This window comes from Procambarus clarkii, chromosome 11 (assembly GCF_040958095.1).
Source record: "Procambarus clarkii isolate CNS0578487 chromosome 11, FALCON_Pclarkii_2.0, whole genome shotgun sequence".
Classification (NCBI taxonomy): Eukaryota; Metazoa; Arthropoda; class Malacostraca; order Decapoda; family Cambaridae; genus Procambarus; species Procambarus clarkii.
The window spans coordinates 16291979-16312773 of NC_091160.1; the positions used below are offsets into that span (position 1 = coordinate 16291979).

At 43.8% G+C, this 20795-nt stretch overlaps 1 protein-coding gene across 1 annotated transcript; it reads left to right on the forward strand.

Annotated features, from left to right (window-relative positions):
* The first annotated feature begins 1233 nt into the window (after positions 1-1233).
* LOC123773040 (mucin-5AC-like) lies at positions 1234-16054 on the forward strand. Its single transcript, XM_069322920.1, has 7 exons — positions 1234-1390; positions 3122-3274; positions 4322-4828; positions 6366-6504; positions 7504-8981; positions 14457-15211; positions 15863-16054. Exons 1-7 carry the CDS (start codon positions 1234-1236, stop codon positions 16052-16054), a joined length of 3381 nt encoding a protein of 1126 aa, XP_069179021.1.
* The last annotated feature ends 4741 nt before the right edge of the window (positions 16055-20795 follow it).

Genomic DNA, 20795 nt, shown 5'->3' on the forward strand with positions numbered 1-20795 from the left:
TCTCTCTCTCTCTCTCTGTCTCTCTCTCTCTCTCTCTCTCTCTCTCTCTCTCTCTCTCTCTCTCTCTCTCTCTCTCTCTCTCTCTCTCTCTCTCTCTCTCTCTCTCTCTCTCTCTCTCTCTCTCTCTCTCTCTCTCTCTCTCTCTCTCTCTCTCTCTCTCTCTCTCGCCCTCTCTCTCTCTCTCTCGCCCTCCCTCCCTCTCTCTCGCCCTCCCTCCCTCTCTCTCGCCCTCCCTCCCTCTCTCTCGCCCTCCCTCCCTCTCTCTCGCCCTCCCTCCCTATCTCTCGCCCTCCCTCCCTATCTCTCTGTCTGTCTGTCTCTGTCTGTCTGTCTCTGTCTGTCTGTCTCTGTCTGTCTGTCTCTGTCTGTCTGTCTCTCTCGCCCTCCCTCCCTATCTCTCTGTCTGTCTGTCTGTCTGTCTGTCTCTCTCGCCCTCCCTCCCTATCTCTCTCTTTCTCTCTCTCTCTCTCTCTCTCTCTCTCTCTCTCTCTCTCTCTCTCTCTCTCTCTCTCTCTCTCTCTCTCTCTCTCTCTCTCTCTCTCTCTCTCTCTCTCTCTCTCTCTCTCTCTCTCTCTCTCTCTCTCTCTCTCTCTCTCTCTCTCTCTCCCTCCCTATCTCTCTCTCTCTCTCTCTCTCTCTCTCTCTCTCTCTCTCTCTCTCTCTCTCTCTCTCTCTCTCTCTCTCTCTCTCTCTCTCTCTCTCTCTCTCTCTCTCTCTTTTTGTCTCTCTCTCAACACAACAGTCCCAGAGACAAGAGGGGAACCCACAACCAGCATCCCAGCAACACCAGAGGGGAGGGCAACACCAAAACCCTCCTCTGCATTGAAACCCTACCTACCTCTCATCCTACCTGACCCCACTGAAATGCTCATATAACCCTCCTCTGCATTGAAACCCTACCTACCTCCCATCCTACCTGACCCCACTGAAATGCTCATATAACCCTCCTTCCCCAGCACCCCATTCTGACCCTGTCACCCTCCCCCATTCTCACCATGTCCAACCTTCCCCCTTTCCAATCCCCCCCTGTCCCCACTCCCCCTTCATCCCCATTCTCCTTATCCCTTCTCCTCCCTCACCCCATATCCTCTATGTCCCCCTACCTCCTTACCCCATACCCTACCGGTCCCGTTTTTCCCTTGAACCCCCACCCCCGACCCCAGAATCCTTTGAGACCCTGCCAAGGACTTCACAGATCTTCACACCTATTGAACAGCTTCCTCCGTAAGCAGAATGCTCAACAAGAAGGGGGACAAGAGAATGAAGAAGAAAGTGAGCTTCAAGGCAATGTACACTAATGCAGATGGGATTACAAATAAAACAAGTGAACCTGAAGAATTGGCACTAGAAGAAAACCCAGACATTCTGAGTTCAGTGTCCACTGAGTTCAGTGGGTTCTGAGTTCAGTTCATAGCACTCACAGGAACAATGCAAACGAAAACCATAACAAATGCAGTGTTTCCACAGGACTACTATGTAGTGAGGAAAGAGAGAGAAGGAAGAGGAGGTGGTGGTGTAGCTCTGCTGATAAGAAAAGGCTGAAGTTTTGAAGAGATTGTTATTCAGGGCTGTGAAGATTTCAGTGACTACATACCAGGTACCATAGCAATTGGAGGACAAAAAATTTTAGTAATAGTCATATATAACCCACTAACAAACGACAGAAGTACCAGACAGGAATCTGGTAGAAACAACATGGCCACCACATATATAATTAAGAGAGCAGCTTCTGTAGCTAGCAGGGACGGATCCAGACCTATAATCAATGGGAGATTTCAATCACAGGAAGATTGATTGGGAGAACAGAGACCCACATGGAGGACCGGACACATGGAGAGCTAAGCTGCTGGACGTAGCAACAAGAAACTTTCTAAGTCTGCACATCAAGGGACCGACAAGAATGAGAGGAGAGGATGAACCAGCTATGCTTGATCTGATATTTACCCTAAATTAGTCGGATGTAAGGAAAGTTAAGATCGAAGTCCCCTTGGGAATGAGTGATCACAGTGTATTGATCTTTGAGTACCTGGTAGAGCTAGGAATTATCTCATCAAAAAAATAATTGGGAAATTAAGGGCTGGCGTACCGAAAGGGAAATTATGAGAAGATGACAAAATTCCTAAGGGATATATCGTGGGACACTGAACTCAGAACTAGATCCGTACAAGATATGATAGACTATGTTACCCAAAAGTGTCAGGAGGCAATAAACAGGTTTATCTCAGCCCGACAGAAAAAACGAAAAGCAAAAGAGGAATTCGTGGTTTAATAGGGCATGTATGAAAGCAAAGGAACTGAACGAAAGGGCGTGGAGGGACTTCCGAAATGACAGAATACCAGAAAGCAGACAGAGAGATACCAGAGAACCAGGAACGAGTATGTTAGTGTGAGGGTCACTGTGCTAGAAGAGGTGGCAGTAAACCAGGCGTCCTTGGAAGTGTTCGAAATTACAAGAAATGAGGTCAAAAGGCATCTGTTGGGTCTGGACGTGAGAAAGGCTGTTGGCCCGGACGGAATCTCACCATGGGTATTGAAAGAGTTTGCAGGAGCGCTTTGCTTGCCACTCTCCACAGGATATAGTACGTCATTGGAGATGGGAGAACTACCAGAAATATGGAAGACGGCTAATGTAGTCCCAATATACGAAGAGTGACATACAGGAGCCACTGAACTACAGGCCAGTGTCCTGAACTTGTATACCATGCAAGGTGATGGAGAAGAGCATGAGAAAAAAAACTAGTAACACATCTGGAGAGAAGGGACTTCGTGACAACCCATCAACATGGATTCAGGGAGGGTAAATCTTGCCTTTCAGGCTTAATGGGTGACTATCAGGTGACAAAGATTAAGCAAGAAAGAGAAGGATGGGCGGACAGCATTGTTTTGGACAGTCGGAAAGCCTTTGACACAGTACCCCATAAAAGGCTGATGCATAAGCTGGAGAAACAGGCAGGAGTAACTGATAGGGCGCTCCAGTGGATAAAGGAGTACCTAAGCAATAGGAAGCAGAGAGTTACAGTGAGGGGTTAGACCTCAGATTGGCATGAAGTCACCAGTGGAGTCCCAGAGGGCTCTGTACTCGGAACTCTCCTGTTTCTGATATACGTAAATGATCTCCCAGAGGGAATAGAATCATTCCTCTCAATGTTTCCTGACGACATCAGAATTATGAAAAGGATTAAGACAGAAGAGGATAGCTTGATTCTTCAAGAAAACCTGGACAAGCCGCAGGAATGGTTGAACAAATGGTTGTTAGAGTTTAACCCAAGAAAATGTAATGTAATGAAGAGAGGTGAGAGCAGCATGAGATCAGATACAAGGTATCATTTGGGAGATGAAATATTTCAAGAGTCCGAGAGAGAGAAAGACTTGGGGGTTGATATCAAGCCAGACCTGTCCCCTGAAGCTTATATCAATAGGATAACTTCAGCGGCATATGCCAGATTGGCAAACAAACATAAGAATGGCCTTTAGAAACTTGTGTAAGGAATCTTTCAGAACTTTGTATACCACATATGTAAGACCAATCCTGGAGTATTCGGCTCCAGCATGGAGTCCATATCTAGTCAAGCATAAGACTAAACTGGGAAAGATTCAAAGGTTTGCCATCAGACTAGTACTCGAACTGAGAGGTATGAGTTACGAGGAGATACTACGGGAATTAAATCTCACGTCACTGGGAGACAGAAGAGTTAGTGGGAACATGATTACCACATACAAGATTCTCAGAGGAATTGATAGGGTAGATAAAGACAGACTATTTAACACAAGGGGCGCACGCACTAGGGGACAGAGGTGGAAATTGAGTGCCCAAATGAGTCATAGAGACGACAGAAAGAATATTTTCAGTGTCAGAGTAGTAGACAAATGGAAAGCATTAGGAAGTGATGTGGTGGAGGCTGACTCCAAACACAGCTTCTAGTGTAGATATGATAGAGCCCAGTAGGCTCAAGAACCTATACATTAATTTATTGACAGTTGAGAGGCGGAAACAAAGAGCCAGAGCTCAACCCTCGAAAGCACAACTAAGTAAGTACAACTAGGATATCTTGAGATGATTTCGGGGCTTAGTGTCCCCGGAGCCCGGTCCTCGACCAGGCCTCCACTCTCAGGAAGCAGCCCGTGAGAGCTGACTAACTGCCAGGTACCTATTTACTGGTAGGTAACAGGGGCATCAGGGTGAAAGAAACTCTGCCCATTGTTTCTCGCCAGCTCCAGGGATCGAACCCGGGACACCCGGATTACGGATCCAGTGTTCTGTTCGCTCAGCCACCGGCTCCCTTTAGATAAATACACTTCATCCAGTGCACACTTCACCCAGTGTATACGTCATCCAGTCCACATGTCACCCAGTGCACACGTAATCCAGTGCAAACGTCATCCAGTGCACACTTCACCCGGGGCACACGTCATCCAGTGCTCATTTCACCCAGTGCACACTTCATCCAGTGCACACGTCACCCAGTGCACACGTCATCCGGTGCACACTTCACCCGGTGCTCACTTCACCCAGTGCACACTTCATCTGGTGCACACCTCACCCAGTGCACACGTCACCCAGTGCTCACTTCACCCAGTGCATATTCCCCCAGTGCACACTTCATCCAGTGCACACGTCATCCAGTGCACACGTCATCAAGTGCACACTTCACCCAGTGCACACGTCATCCAGTGCACACGTCACCCAGTGCACACGTCATCCAGTGCACACGTCACCCAGTGCACACTTCATCCAGTGCTCATTTCACCCAGTGCACACTTCATTCAGTGTGCACACGTGAACTCTGGGACCAAAGAGCCAGAGCTCAACCCCCGCAAGCACAACTAGGTGAGTACACGTCACCTAGTGCACACGTCACCCAGTACACACGTCACCTAGTGCACACTTCACCCAGTGCACACGTCACCTAGTGCACACGTCACCCAGTACACACTGCACCCAGTGCACACGTCATCCGGTGCACACTTCACCCAGTGCACACGTCACCCAGTGCACACTTCACCCGGTGCACACGTCATCCGGTGCACACTTCACCCGGTGCTCACTTCACCCAGTGCACACGTCATCCGGTCCACACTTCACCCAGTGCATATTCCCCCAGTGCACACTTCATCTAGGACACACGTCACCCAGTACACACGTCAACCTAGTGAACACTTCACCAAGTGCACACGTCACCTAGTGCACACGTCACCCAGTATACACTGCACCCAGTGCACACGTCATCCAGTGCACACGTCACCCAGTGCACTCGTCATCCAGTGCACACGTCACCCAGTGCACACTTCATCCAGTGCTCATTTCACCCAGTGCACACTTCATCCAGTGTGCACACGTGAACTCTGGGACCAAAGAGCCAGAGCTCAACCCCCGCAAGCACAACTAGTTTAGTACACGTCACATAGTGCACACTTCACCCAGTGCACACTTCGCCCAGTGCCGCGTCACCTAGTGCACACTTCACCCAGTGCACACGTCACCCTGTACACACATCACCTAGTGCACACTTCACCCAGGGCACACGTCACCTAGTGCACACTTCTCCCAGTGCACACGTCACCTGGTTCACACTTCACCTAGTGCACACTTCACCCAGTGCACACGTCACCTAGTGCACACTTCACCTAGTGCACACGTCACCCAGTGAACACTTCACCCAGTACACACGTCACCCAGTACACACATCACCTAGTGCACACGTCACCCAGTGCACACGTCACCTAGTGCACATGTCATACAGTACACACGTCACCCAGTACACACGTCAACTATTGCACACGTCACCCATTACACACATCACCTAGTGCACACGTCACCCAGTACACACGTCACCTAGTACACACGTCACCCAGTACACACATCACCTAGTACACACTTCACCCAGTGCACACGTCACCTAGTGCACATGTCATACAGTACACACGTTACCCAGTACACACGTCAACTATTGCACACGTCACCCATTACACACATCACCTAGTACACACGTCACCCAGTACACACATCACCTAGTGCACACTTCACCCAGTGCACACGTCACCTAGTGCACATCTCATCCAGTACACACTTTACCCAGTGCACACGTCACCCAGTGCACACGTCATCCAGTACACACATCACCTAGTGCACACGTCACCCAGTACACACATCACCTAGTGCACACTTCACCCAGTGCACACGTCACCTAGTGCACATCTCATCCAGTACACACGTTACCCAGTGCACACGTCACCCAGTGCACACGTCATCCAGTACACACATCACCTAGTGCACACGTCACCCAGTACACACGTCAACTAGTACACACGTCACCCAGTACACACATCACCTAGTACACACTTCACCCAGTGCATACGTCACCTAGTGCACACGTCATCCAGTACACACGTCACCCAGTGCACACGTCATCCAGTACACACGTCACCCAGTGCACACGTCATCCAGTGCACACGTCATCCAGTGCACACGTCACCCAAAGCTCTGCCGGTGACTGGTACCGCAAGGTAACAAGTAATCTTGTGTGTTTGGGTGACCCTCGGGCCACGAGAGTGGCTTATCACCCTCTTCTCTCACCTGGCGAGGAGTGATGCTTGGTCACCTGGTTCCTCGCACGCCTGTGTTTGTCGCGCACGTGTTAGTCGCACATGTGTTGTACTTGTGTTGGTCGCGCATGTGTTTTCGCACATGTGTTTGTCGTGCATGTGTTTGTCGCGCACGTGTTAGTCGCACATGTGTTGTACGTGTGTTTGTTGCGCATGTGTTAGTCGCACATGTGTTTGTCGTGCATGTGTTTGTCGTGCATGTGTTTGCCGCGCATGTATTAATCGCACATGTGTTTGTCGTGCATGTGTTTGTCGCCCATGTGTTTGTCGCGCATGTATTAATCGCACATGTGTTTGTCGCCCATGTGTCTGTCGTGCATGTGTTTGTCGTGCATGTGTTTGCCGCGCATGTATTAATCGCACATGTGTTTGTCGTGCATGTGTTTGTCGCCCATGTGTTTGTCGTGCACGTGTTAGTTGCACATGTGTTTGTCGTTGATTACAATTACTGGTCTCGTCAACAATTACAATTGGTGAGGTGTAGGGGCAGTACATGAGGCTCAAGGTGGTCCGGCTGGACAAAACTTTTGTCCAACCACAAGGGCTTGATGGTAGAGCGACGGTCTCACTTCATACAGCTCGGCGTTTAATCCCCGACCGTCCAAGTGGTTGGGCACCATTCCTTCCCTCCGTCCCATCCCCAAATCCTTATCCTGACCCCTTCCCAGTGCTATTTAGTAGTAATGGCTTGGTGCTTTTCCATAATTGTTCCCTTCGCTTGGACTAACCGGTCCCTGGTGCGTCATCAGCTCCCTCAAGGGTCACCTACAATTACAATTCCCCATTCTCAGATCTATGGCGTTGCCTCCCGAGGTCTGGTAGAGGTCAGTGGTGGATATTGACGAGGGGAAGTGATGTCTCTTGCCATTGTCAGAGCAACAAATTCTGCACCATTTTCAGCTCTGTCAACTTGCTAACCGAGGGGCGTACTATGGGAAGTACAGTATCTGGTACTACAGTTAGTACAGTACCTGGTACTACAGGTAGTACAGTATCTGGTACTACGGGTAGTACAGTATCTGGTACTACGGGTAGTACAGTATCTGGTACTACGGGTAGTACAGTATCTGGTACTACGGGTAGTACAGTATCTGGTACTACGGGTAGTACAGTATCTGGTACTCCGGGTAGTACAGTATCTGGTACTACGGGTAGTACAGTATCTGGTACTCCGGGTAGTACAGTATCTGGTACTACGGGTAGTACAGTATCTGGTACTATGGGTAGTACAGTATCTGGTACTCCGGGTAGTACAGTATCTGGTACTACGGGTAGTACAGTATCTGGTACTCCGGGTAGTACAGTATCTGGTACTCCGGGTAGTACAGTATCTGGTACTCCGGGTAGTACAGTATCTGGTACTACGGGTAGTACAGTATCTGGTACTACGTGTAGAACAGTATCTGGTACTACGGGTCGTACAGTATCTGGTACTACGTGTAGAACAGTATCTGGTACTATGGGTAGTACAGTATCTGATACTACGGGTAGTACAGTATCTGGTACTCCGGGTAGTACAGTATCTGGTACTACGGGTAGTACAGTATCTGGTACTACGGGTAGTTCAGTATCTGGTACTACGTGTAGTACAGTATCTGGTACTCCGGGTAGTACAGTATCTGGTACTACGGGTAGTACAGTATCTGGTACTACGGGTAGTACAGTATCTGGTACTACGGGTAGTACAGTATCTGATACTACGGGTAGTACAGTATCTGGTACTCCGGGTAGTACAGTATCTGGTACTACGGGTAGTACAGTATCTGGTACTACGGGTAGTTCAGTATCTGGTACTACGTGTAGTACAGTATCTGGTACTACAGGTAGTACAGTATCTGGTACTACGGGTAGTTCAGTATCTGGTACTACGGGTAGTTCAGTATCTGGTACTACGGGTAGTTCAGTATCTGGTACTACGGGTAGTACAGTATCTGGTACTACGGGTAGTACAGTATCTGGTACTCCGGGTAGTACAGTATCTGGTACTACGGGTAGTACAGTATCTGGTACTACGGGTAGTTCAGTATCTGGTACTACGTGTAGTACAGTATCTGGTACTACGGGTAGTACAGTATCTGGTACTACGGGTAGTACAGTATCTGGTACTACGGGTAGTACAGTATCTGGTACTACGGGTAGTTCAGTATCTGGTACTACGGGTAGTACAGTATCTGGTACTACGGGTAGTACAGTATCTGGTACTACGGGTAGTACAGTATCTGATACTACGGGTAGTACAGTATCTGGTACTACGGGTAGTATAGTATCTGGTACTACGTGTAGTACAGTATCTGATACTACGGGCAGTTCAGTATCTGGTACTACGTGTAGTACAGTATCTGGTACTACAGGTAGTACAGTATCTGGTACTACAGGAAGTACTGTACAGAGTAGAAGGGATGGCGTCTCACACACGTTATTTTTTTTGGGGGGGGGGGATATCGTGTGTGATGCGCCTGGGGTTCCAGATCAAAATTTCTCATTTGTCGCCAGGTCTTCTTGTTTCCTTATAAATTTTTCAGTTTCCGATATGGATTTAAAGGTTTCTGATGAGAAAAAATAATTTCATAGAAGTTTGTTAAGAAAGTCTGGGCAAAGTCCGCTCCCTTCTTTACTGTGTGTGAGGCGTCGGTTTTCCAGGTAAACTCTTCAGACAATTTTTGTTTGTTTTCAAAATCACTCATTTGGAGTTAAAGAGGCTTATGAGAAAAATAATTTCAAAGATCTTAGAAGTTTGCTAAGAGTTCTTATGGGGAAAATTCAACATTTTTCAGAGTTCAGTTTTAGGAAAATATTTCAGAGCTCATATTATCATAGAAGTGTATATACGAGTTTATGGCAGAAATTAATCAAAAAGACTATTTTCAGAGAACATAGTTATAGAACTTTCATATAGAAAAAATTCAGGGGGCAAAGTCCCCTCCCATCTTACCAGGAATAAACTCTACGGACAATTTTTGTTTGTTTTCAAATCACTCATTCGTTCTTAATTAAAGAGTTCTTATGGGGAAAATTCTAATTTTTCAGAGTTCAGTTTTATGAAAATCTGTTTTAGGAAAACAGACATCTTAGCCACGACTCTTAGTTTTTATTCGCATTTACAGCTATTTCACCTGAAAAAGACTGATTTTCATCAGAGACCATTTGAAGACCTTCAGAGTCCATTTAAGACCAAAATTTTACAGAGCCCATATGAAGACCGAAATTTAACGAAATTTGACAGATTATTTTAGACCCAAATATGACAAGAGACCATTTTAGACCAAATAATTTCAAAGACCATATAAGACCAGAATGTGACAGAGATTATTTTAGACCGAAATATTGTCAGAGTCCAGTATAAGACCTAAATTAATCAGAGTCCAGTAGAAATCCGAAAATAGTCAGAGTCAATATAAGACCGAAAATTAGTCAGAGACCAGTTTAAGCCCAAAATTTAACAGAGACCACTTTAAGAACAAAATTTAAGAGTCCTCTTTAGGAGCCAAATTAATCAGAGTCCACTTTGAGACCAAAATATTTCAGAGTTTTACCTACACCTGAGTTCTTTTTGAGGAAATTAAAATATTGTCAGAGTCCATTTGAAGACCAAAAAATTTTGAGTCCAGTTTGAGCCTGAAAATATTCAGAGACCATTTTCAGACCAATTTTCATCAGAGTTCAGTTTAAGACCAAAATTTGTCAGAGACCACATTTTCGCTACTAATAGCCCAATTTAAAACAGTCTTATTTTAGACGTAGTAAATCAAATTCAGTCAATAAGCAAATTCTAGCTTTTGTCCTCCGCCTTACTTCCCTCTCGAATCTTCGTTAATAACCCATCAATTTTCCTGAAAATTAAACGATTCGTACTTCTAACTGAGTAAGTAAAGAAAACACATTTACCGAGCTCCAGCTAGTATCCCCCACTTTAACCCCATCTCATATCTTCGTTAGTAACAGGTCAATTTCTCTGAAATTCAAATCCTCTGTATTTCAGACATAGTAAAATAGATCCAAACAATTACCGAACTCTAGCTCTTGTCCTCCATCTTACTTCCCTCCGGTATTTTCTTTAGTATCTAACCTAATCCCTTAAAATTTAGAACGTAGCTATTTCAGAAGTAATAAATAAGGTCTAGGCAGTTACAGAGTTTCAGCTTTTGTCCCCTACCTTAGTTCGCTCTTTTAAGATAATTATTATCAGCCAAAATCCCCTGAGATTTAAAACCCAACTACATTTCAGACCTCTGTAAAATAAATCAACAAGTAACTTACCGAGCTCCAATTATTGTCCTCCGCCTTAGTTCATCAGACATAAATATTTCAGATCAAGGCCCTCTCCAGTCTATCAAAAGTAAACATCATGTCCTTTAATAGCCATTTTTCACCCAGCTATGTAAATAATCACTAACGTGCTAATATTCACACGGTCAGATCGCACCCTACTCTCAATACCTTTTGTTTACTCAACTAAGCAATAATCATATGACCAAATTACACCTAACCTTTGCCCTCTCCTACCGTCCCACCCCTTACCTCCCCGCCCTTACCCCCTTACATTCCCCAAATTCCTTTCGTCCTTATCTCCCCACTCGCTATATTTTTCCCCCTTACCTTCTCATCCCTTCAGCTCACCTATTCCCCAACTTATCCAAACTATCACTAATCCTACTATATTTGTATATTTTCTCTATATTCACTGTATTCTTCGTATTCTCTTCAATGTTTTCTGTGTTCACTCCATGTTCTACAAATGTTCACAGCATGTTCAGTTCATATTTTTCACCAGTTTCTCTATTTTTCTGTGATCTTTGACATAGTCTCATAATGTTCTCTGCACATTCTAATCATATTTTCTATGTTCTTTATCATGTTTTCATATTCTCTGTAAGTTCATATTCCCCGCAAGTTCACTGTGTTCTTCTCATTCTCTTCCACGTTCACTGTGTTCTTTGCCATATTCTCCATGTTCTGCAAAATGTTCACACCATGATCACTGTGTTCATCAGCATTATTTACATTTTTTCTATGTTCTTTATCATGTTCCCCATATGTTCACTGTGTTCACCGCATTCTCTTACACTTTCTTTAAAATCAAATGTTCCAAGATATTCTTTTCTTAACGTTCCTTAACTAAATCATTCCCCAATCAAGTTAAAAATAGTCACTTTCATAATTTTTTAACTAAACTTACTCGCCAATCAACGGAAAAATAGCCATATTCATCATCTTTTCTTATAATTTTGTAACTAAACGTATTCGCCTCTCAACTAAAAATAGTCATGTTCATCATTTCTTAACAAAAATTATTCGCCCCTCAACTAAAAAATAGTCAAGTGTAACTTCGTTCAATAATTTTTTAACTGCCATTATACTTCGTGGAGCACAAAATAGTTAAAGGGGGTCTTTCATCACTGTTCTTAACTAAAATTATGTGTTGTTAAGAAATATAATCAAGGACACTTCGAGACATCAAGGACACATCCAGACACCAAAAATACTCTTCGTGACATCAAAGACACAATCAAAGACATCAAAGACAGACTTTAAGATATTAGTAACAAGTTCAAAGACCCTAAGAATACTATCAAAGTTATTCTCAGAGTCATCAAAGTTATTCTCAGTCATCAAATGTTATTCTCAGAGCTATCAAAAAATTAATCTCAGTCATCAAAGTTATTCTCAGTCATCAAATGTTATTCTCAGAGCTATCAAAAAGTTAATCTCAGTCATGAAAGTTATTCTCAGAGCCATCAAGAGTTTATTTCAGTCATAAAAGTTATTCTCAAAGTCACATTCCTTCATCAGCGAAGCATTCTAAGACATCTTAATTCATCAAAGTTATTTTCATAAACATAAAAAGTTATTCTCAGAGTAATCAAAATACTACTCATGTCCTCAAAATTATTCTCAGAGCTATCAAAAAGTTAATCTCAGTCCCCAAAGATGTTCTCTAAGCTATCAAAGTTATTTTAAGAGTCATCAAAGGTAATCTCTAACTCACCTTTGTTAATCAAAGTTATTCTCTAAGACATCAATGTTGTTCTGTAAGACATCTTCAGGCATAAAATATCTCTCCCAAATGTAACTAGTTCAGCTTTTCATATCAAACTTGCACTTCTTTTAAAATATATATCTAACCTAATCTATCCTAAATTAACTAACCTAACCTAACCCAACATAACCTAACTTAACATAACTTACCTAATTTAACCTAACCTATCTTAACTTAACATAACTTACCTAACTTAACCTAACCTCTCCTAACTTAATGTAACTTACCTAACTTATCCTAACCTAACTTGTATAATCTAACCTAACCTATCCTAACTTAACCTATCCTAACTTAACTAACCTATCCCAACCCAACTTAACCAAACCTAACTAAACCTAACCTATCCTAACTTAATGTAAATTAGTTAACTTAACCTAACCTAACCTAATCTTACTTAACTTGCTAACCTTATCCTATCCTAATTTAACTAGCCTAACTTAACTTGCATAACTTAACCTAACTTGCATAACCTAACCTAACTTGCATAACCTAACCTATCTGAACTTAACATAACCTAACTTGCATAACCCAACCTAACCTAACTTAACCTAACTTAACCTAACTTAACCTATCCTAACCTATCCTAACTTAACCTAACCTAAATTATCTTGCAAAACCTAACCTAACTTAACCTAACCTAACTTAACTCGCATAACCTAACCTATCCAAACTTAACATATTTTACCTAACCACACCTAACGTAACTTGCATAACCTAACCTATCCTAACTTACCTAACCTAACCTAACTTAACATGCATAACCTAACCAATCCTAACTTAATACCTAACCTAACTTAACCTATCCTAATTTAACATAACTTACTTATCGTAACCTAACCTAACTAAACCCAATCTAACCTAACCTAACCTGACTTAACATAACCTAACTTAACATAAAGCTAACCTAACCTATCTTACCTATCCTAACTTAACTAACCTAACCTAACCCAACCCAACCTAACCTAACCTAACTTAATGTAACTTACTTAACCTAACCTAACTTAATGTAACTTACTTAACCTAACCTAACTTAACTTACCTAACCTATGCAAAGATAACTTACCTAACCTCCTCCACCTAATATGTTTTACCTAACAAAACCTACCCAAACTGACTTAACCTAACTTACCTAGTCCAACTCACCCAACCAGACATGACTTTAACTTACATCAATATTCCTGCTTGTCTTTTTGTGTTTCGTCAATCAATGTCTCATATTCATTTGTTCGTTTCAAGGGATAATTTCTCAAATGGTCATTTATGCATTTCAAGGGTTATTTGTTAGAGTTAGGGTATTTTAGCATTTAAAGGGATATTCGTTAGATATGGCAGTTTGTGCACTTCGTAACCTTTTAACTTAAAATTCGTCAAGTTGTTCATAAGTTGTATTTATTATTTTTGTTGTAATTGTTCGTATTCTTCCCACTTTAACCTAACCTCTTTGATCTTAGTGTATTTATTAGGTTTTGTATAATTTGTTCTTATTCTCCACCCTCTAACCTAACCTTTCAGATGTAGTTGATTGTGTTGGACATATTTTGTTTCCCACTTAACCTTCCTTTCTTCTTTTACTTTGTTTTATCCTCCTCTTTCTCTCTCTACCTCCCCCCTCCCCCCCTCTCTCTCTCTCTCTCTCTCTCTCCCTCTTTTCCACCCTCTCTCTCCCTGTCCTGGTCTCCCTTCCTCTCTCTCCCTCCACTGCTCTCGCTCCTTTGCTCTCATATTTTTTTCTTTTTTCAATCTCAAGTCCTACTAGATCTGACTCTTTAATACTGTACTTATATAATTTCATTTATCTTAGTAATAATAATATAAGAAAACACGGATAGTACAGTACCTGGTACTACAGAAAGTACAGTACCTGGCACTACAGGAAGTACAATACCTGGTACTACAGGAAGTACAGTACGTGGCACTACAAGTGGTACAGTACCTAGTACTACAGGAAGTACAGTACCTGGTACTACAGGAAGTACAGTATCTGGTACTACAGAAGTAGAGTACCTGGCACTACAAGAGGTACAGTACCTTGTACTACAGGAAGGACAGTATCTGGTACTACAGGTTGTACAGTACCTGGCACTACAGGAAGGACAGTATCTGGTACTACAGGTTGTACAGCACCTGGCACTCCCTGTACAATCTTCTGGACTGGCTACAGCAGCTGACTCACTCGTGGTAAACAGTCAGGTCTCGTCTGAAAAATTTCGCAGAAACTTTGAACCCTCTCATCCTGTGTCACTGTTTGATGGCAGAACCCTCTCATCCTGGTCACTGTATGCTGTCAGATCCCTCTCATCCTGGTCACTGTATGCTGTCAGATCCCTCTCATCCTGGTCACTGTTTGATGGCAGAACCCTCTCATCCTGTGTCACTGTTTCATGGCAGAACCCTCTCATCCTGTGTCACTGTTTCATGGCAGAACCCTCTCATCCTGGTCACTGTTTCATGGCAGAACCCTCTCATCCTGGTCACTGTTTCATGGCAGAACCCTCTCATCCTGTGTCACTGTTTCATGGCAGAACCCTCTCATCCTGTGTCACTGTTTCATGGCAGAACCCTCTCGTCCTGGTCACTGTTTGATGGCAGAACCCTCTCATCCTGGTCACTGTTTCATGGCAGAACCCTCTCATCCTGGTCACTGTTTCATGACAGAACTCTCTCATCCTGTGTCACTGTTTGATGGCAGAACCCTCTCATCCTGTGTCACTGTTTGATGGCAGAACCCTCTCATCCTGGTCACTGTTTCATGGCAGAACCCTCTCATCCTGGTCACTGTTTCATGGCAGAACTCTCTCATCCTGTGTCACTGTTTGATGGCAGAACCCTCTCATCCTGTGTCACTGTTTGATGGCAGAACCCTCTCATCCTGGTCACTGTTTCATGGCAGAACCCTCTCATCCTGGTCACTGTTTGATGGCAGAACCCTCTCATCCTGGTCACTGCTTCATGGCAGAACCCTCTCATCCTGGTCACTGTTTCATGGCAGAACCCTCTCATCCTGGTCACTGTTTGATGGCAGAACCCTCTCATCCTGTGTCACTGTTTGATGGCAGAACCCTCTCATCCTGTGTCACTGTTTGATGGTAGAACCCTCTCATCCTGGTCACTGTTTGATGGCAGAACCCTCTCATCCTGGTCACTGTTTCATGGCAGAACCCTCTCATCCTGGTCACTGTTTCATGGCAGAACCCTCTCATCCTGGTCACTGTTTCATGACAGAACCCTCTCATCCTGGTCACTGTTTCATGGCAGAACACTCTCATCCTGGTCACTGTTTCATGGCAGAACCCACTCATCCTGGTCACTGTTTCATGGCAGAACCCTCTCATCCTGGTCACTGTTTCATGGCAGAACCCTCTCATCCTGGTCACTGTTTCATGGCAGAACCCTCTCATCCTGGTCACTGTTTGATGGCAGAACCCTCTCATCCTGGTCACTGTTTGATGGCAGAACCCTCTCATCCTGGTCACTGTTTCATGGCAGAACTCTCTCATCCTGTGTCACTGTTTGATGGCAGAACCCTCTCATCCTGTGTCACTGTTTGATGGCAGAACCCTCTCATCCTGGTCGCTGTTTCATGGCAGATCCCTCTCATCCTCAGTCGTTGTTTGTGGAATAAAAGATATCAAGGATTAAATCCCTCCAACCACTTGGGTCGGTCGGTAGAGCGATGACCTTGAGTCTTGCAGTGTCGGCGTTCGATCCCGGATGGTTCAAGTGATTGGGTACCGGTCCCCCCCCCTGTTTTCGTAGCACTTCACAGGGCTGTTTGGCCATACTTGATTGACACTTTCTCCTCGTAAGTACCTACTCCAGTTTGTGAAACATTTGCTGCAAGCTTGGCGATGCTGCCTCTCTTTATCGGAGTCTTTGAACTCTTTGTTCTATTTGCGGCGAGTCAGGCCACTATGGGTCATTGTGTGTTGTGAACCCGGCACTCGTCGTCAGCTGTGACCCTGGTCACCATTATTTTCCTAGCTTCTGTAAACATGTTAAAATTAAGCAATCAGTCCTGTAACTCATACTCAAGAACAAGATTTAATTTTCCAATTTAAATCAACCCAACTTAGTATGTAATCTTGCTTGGAAATGACTATACCAAAAGTTAATTAGATCACTTCCCTTCCTATTTCCAGTACTGGCTCTCTCACCCTTCCATCTTTCCTTCTCGTGCCCTTCATCCCTCCCTTTATCTCTGGCCCCCTGCCTCCCGCACCCTTCCCCCAATTCTCTATGCTAGCTTCCCAGTGCTCTTCCGTCCCACCTTGCCGTTGCAGAGTACCGCCATAGATAAGTACCTGGTGGGTACCTGGGCGATAGATCGAACTGGAAAGTGGGGTGCCACAAGGAAGCTGCCCATCCTCGACTCTTAAACACACAAGCATCTCACTTCCCTCCCTTCCAGCACAGAGAATGCATCACACATGCGGACGACTTAACTAAAATAATCTGCTACCCAGGACAACAAAAATTCCCATAAATGATAAAATCAACAAAGCATAATCTGTCATCTGACTACAGGATAACCTGACTACAAGAACAGCCAGCCTACAAGAACAGCCAGCCAACAACAACTACAGCCTAAAAGAACCTATGACTACAAGAACAGGAACATGGGTGTGGAATACGATCGATGTGTCAGGAGACGCTGTGCTGTAAACACTACTCTGAGGTAATTGCCAAGGGGTGTTTTGGTCACCTAGAGTTATACTCCAGACCACCAATCATTGTGCACCCTTTGAGTTGCGTACACCCCAGGGTGGAGTATTACGTCCTACACTGTTCAATGTTCTGATGCACATATTAACAATTGATATTCCCACACTACCTGACGAAGCCGTCATCTATTATGCCGATGGCATATGTATTGTTGCAAATACCCAAACTAGACTGCAAGCTCTACTTGATTCACTCGCTGCTAAAAACATTGAATGTGGTCTTGTTATCTCTTTAACTAAATCCAGAGTTCTCCAGCCAGAGTTCTCCAGAATGGGTTCGTATCCTGGCCGGGGAGGATTTACTGGGCGCAATTCCTTAACTGTAGCCTCTGTTTAACGCAACATTAAAATGTGTACTTGGATGAAAAAACGATTCTTCGCGGCAGGGGATCGTATTCCAGGGACCTGCCCGAAACGCTTCGCGTACTAGTGGCTGTACATGAATGTAACAACTCTTGTATATATCTCAAAAAAAAAAAAAAAAAAAAACATTGAAACGTGTAGGCAGCACAAATATCTTGGAGTTGGTACTAACAGTGACATTGTAATCGATTTACATCGTAGGTTAAAAAAAAGACTAAAAACCATTGAAAACACTTATTGGTAAGAATATTGGTATCAATATTAAATATGCTAGACTATTCTATATGATGTTTGTTAGATCTCTAGTTGATTATAATGCTTTGCACTTAATTAACTTCCCCGCCTCTGAGTTGGACAAACTTGAAGTAGTACAGAATGAAGTCATAAGGATAATTCTTGGTGCCCCAAGATGCACAAGAATCATCAACATGAGAGAAGAACTGAAGCTTCCAACCATATTAGAGAGAATCATGCAAGTCAACACGACCTTTTGCCTTAAAGTCATAAGAGACCCTACATCTCCTTCATTGCTCAGAGACAAATTAATTAATCCTGTTAACACCCTATTGATTGGTGCCGACATACCAACTCACTTCTTTTATGATAAATGGCTGAGCAAAGATGCGTACAATCTCATTAAACTCAACATTCCTTTTAAGTGCGCTCTACCTGTCTCTGATATTCCTCTTTATCTGTACCCCACCATTCAGGTGTAACAACAACCATTAAGGTTATGGCCGAAAGTGGACATAATTTGAAAATGAAAAAAAAAATTAAAATAAATTTGGGATTTTTTTTCAACAACAGTAAGTTAAGGGTCCTCTGATAGGTTAGGTGGGCAGGAAATTCTCATAAAGTTTCAAAACGTTATGAAAAACGTTAGTTGAAAGTTTCCTCTCCTAACCAGTCTGCGTAAGCCGGAAGACTCAAACAGACAACAGAACAGTACGCCACTTTTGTGAGTCAATTTCATTTCAAATTACGTCCAAATTTGGCCATAGCGAGCATACGAGCGAAAAGTGACTTTTTAAGAGGAAAAGTTATTTTTAAGAGGACGGGTTGCATACACACCTGTCACCAAGAAAGGTAATGAAAATCTTGCTCTTTTCAAAGCTGTCACACTCGAAACCATTGCCTCCTACATCGAGAATTTAAGATCTCACGAGCACTGTGTCTACACCGACGGCTCAGTCCAATCCTCTACTGGACGGACTGCAACAGCATGTAGGTTTTATAGAAATAATATTTGCACAAAGACTGTCAGTGTCAGGTTAAACATCTGGCTGACCTCCACACAAGCAGAACTGGCGGCATTACAACTAGCTACCAGTACATTAAAAAACATTGGAGGAGGAATAATATTTTGTTATTCAAAGTCTGCTCTTCAAGCAATCGAAAACTTCTCCTGAAAGATCAACAGCAAGAACCTCATACTCCCAATTATAAATGACCTAATCGCTGAACAGAGTAGAGGGTCTCGACTCTCCTTTGAATGGATACCATCACACATAAATATAACCCATCATAATGAGACAGACATTGCAGCAAAATTAACGTGTAACAAAGATGAAGTTGAATTAGATCTAGGCATCCCTATCTCTACTGTCAAAACTATATTGTTCCAGACACTCAGGTCTGATAGGAAAGAAATTACTGACTCCCAACGACCTGAAAGCACCAGTATAAAACGCTATGATTTGTTCAGATCTGAAACCTATATCTAAGGACAGCACAAAACGTCGACCAGACTGTGCGACACAGTGGTTGCCAGGATCAGCTTGGGTTACCGTTATCTGTGGCAGGTGACCACAGGTGACGGATCTCCCAATCCTGAGCACTCAGGTGCAAACTCTGTGAGCAGGAACTGCGGCATGATCTCCCACACTACATCACCGAAAGCCCAGTTATTAGACCTTTCAGACCCGTTGGCATGAGGCACCTAGAGTTTTGCAATTACTTTATTCCCACTCCTGTTCTTGAAGATATCCTCATATTGCACCCAAAATTTGCCAGTGCAGGCTACTGAACATATGACCCTGCATGACTAACCATCCTGCAGGATGGGGACTTTTAGTATCACTGCATCCTTATTCACTCTTGTATTGATGATATCCTCATAATGCACCCAAAGTCTGCTAGTGCAGACTACTTATCACATGCCTCTGTATAACTAACCATCCTGTGTGATGGGGATTTTTTTTAGCATCACATAGCTAGTTTTTTGACACTGTACTCCCCCTTCATATAGTCTAGGGTAGCTGCACAAATGCAGATTTACCTAATATATTAATAAAAAAACACACAATAGGACTCCTGGTTCAACCCTGACGACTATCTATATCAACTATCCTGACGAAATCAGGATAGTTGATAGATTTTGAACGTTTTCTGGCTGGTTCTCCCAGCGTGGAGAGGGTGTCCAGCGCCAGCTTGGCGGAGAGGTGCCGGGAGTTAGTGAGACTTGGCTCTTGGTGTTCTCTCAGCCGTACTCACCTAATTGTGCATGCGGGGGTTGAGCTCTGGCTCTTTGGTCCCGCCTCCTAACCGTCAATCAACTGATGTACAGATTCCTGAGCCTACTAGGTTCTGACATATCTACATTTGAAACTGTGTATGGAGTCAGCCTCCACCACATCACTTTCTAGAGCATTCCATTTACTAACTACTCTGACACTGAAAAAGTTCTTTCTAATGTCTCTGTGGCTCATTTGGGTAATCACTTTACACCTGTGTCCCTTTGTGCGTGTGTCACCCGTGTTAAATAATCCATCCTTTTCCACCCTGTCAATTCCCCTGAGGATTTTGTATGTGGTGATCATGTCTCCCCTAGCTCTTCTGTCTTCCAGCGACGTGAGGTGCAGTTCACGTAGTCTGTCCTCATAACTCATGCCTCTTAGTTCTAGCACTAGCCTAGTGGCATACCTCTGAACTTTTTCCAGCTTCATCTTGTGCTTGACTAGATTTGGGTTCCATGCTGGGGCTGCATACTCCAGGATTGGCCTTACTTATGTGGTATACAAGGTTCTGAAGGAGTCCTTACATAGGTTTCTGAAAGCAGTTCTGATGTTAGC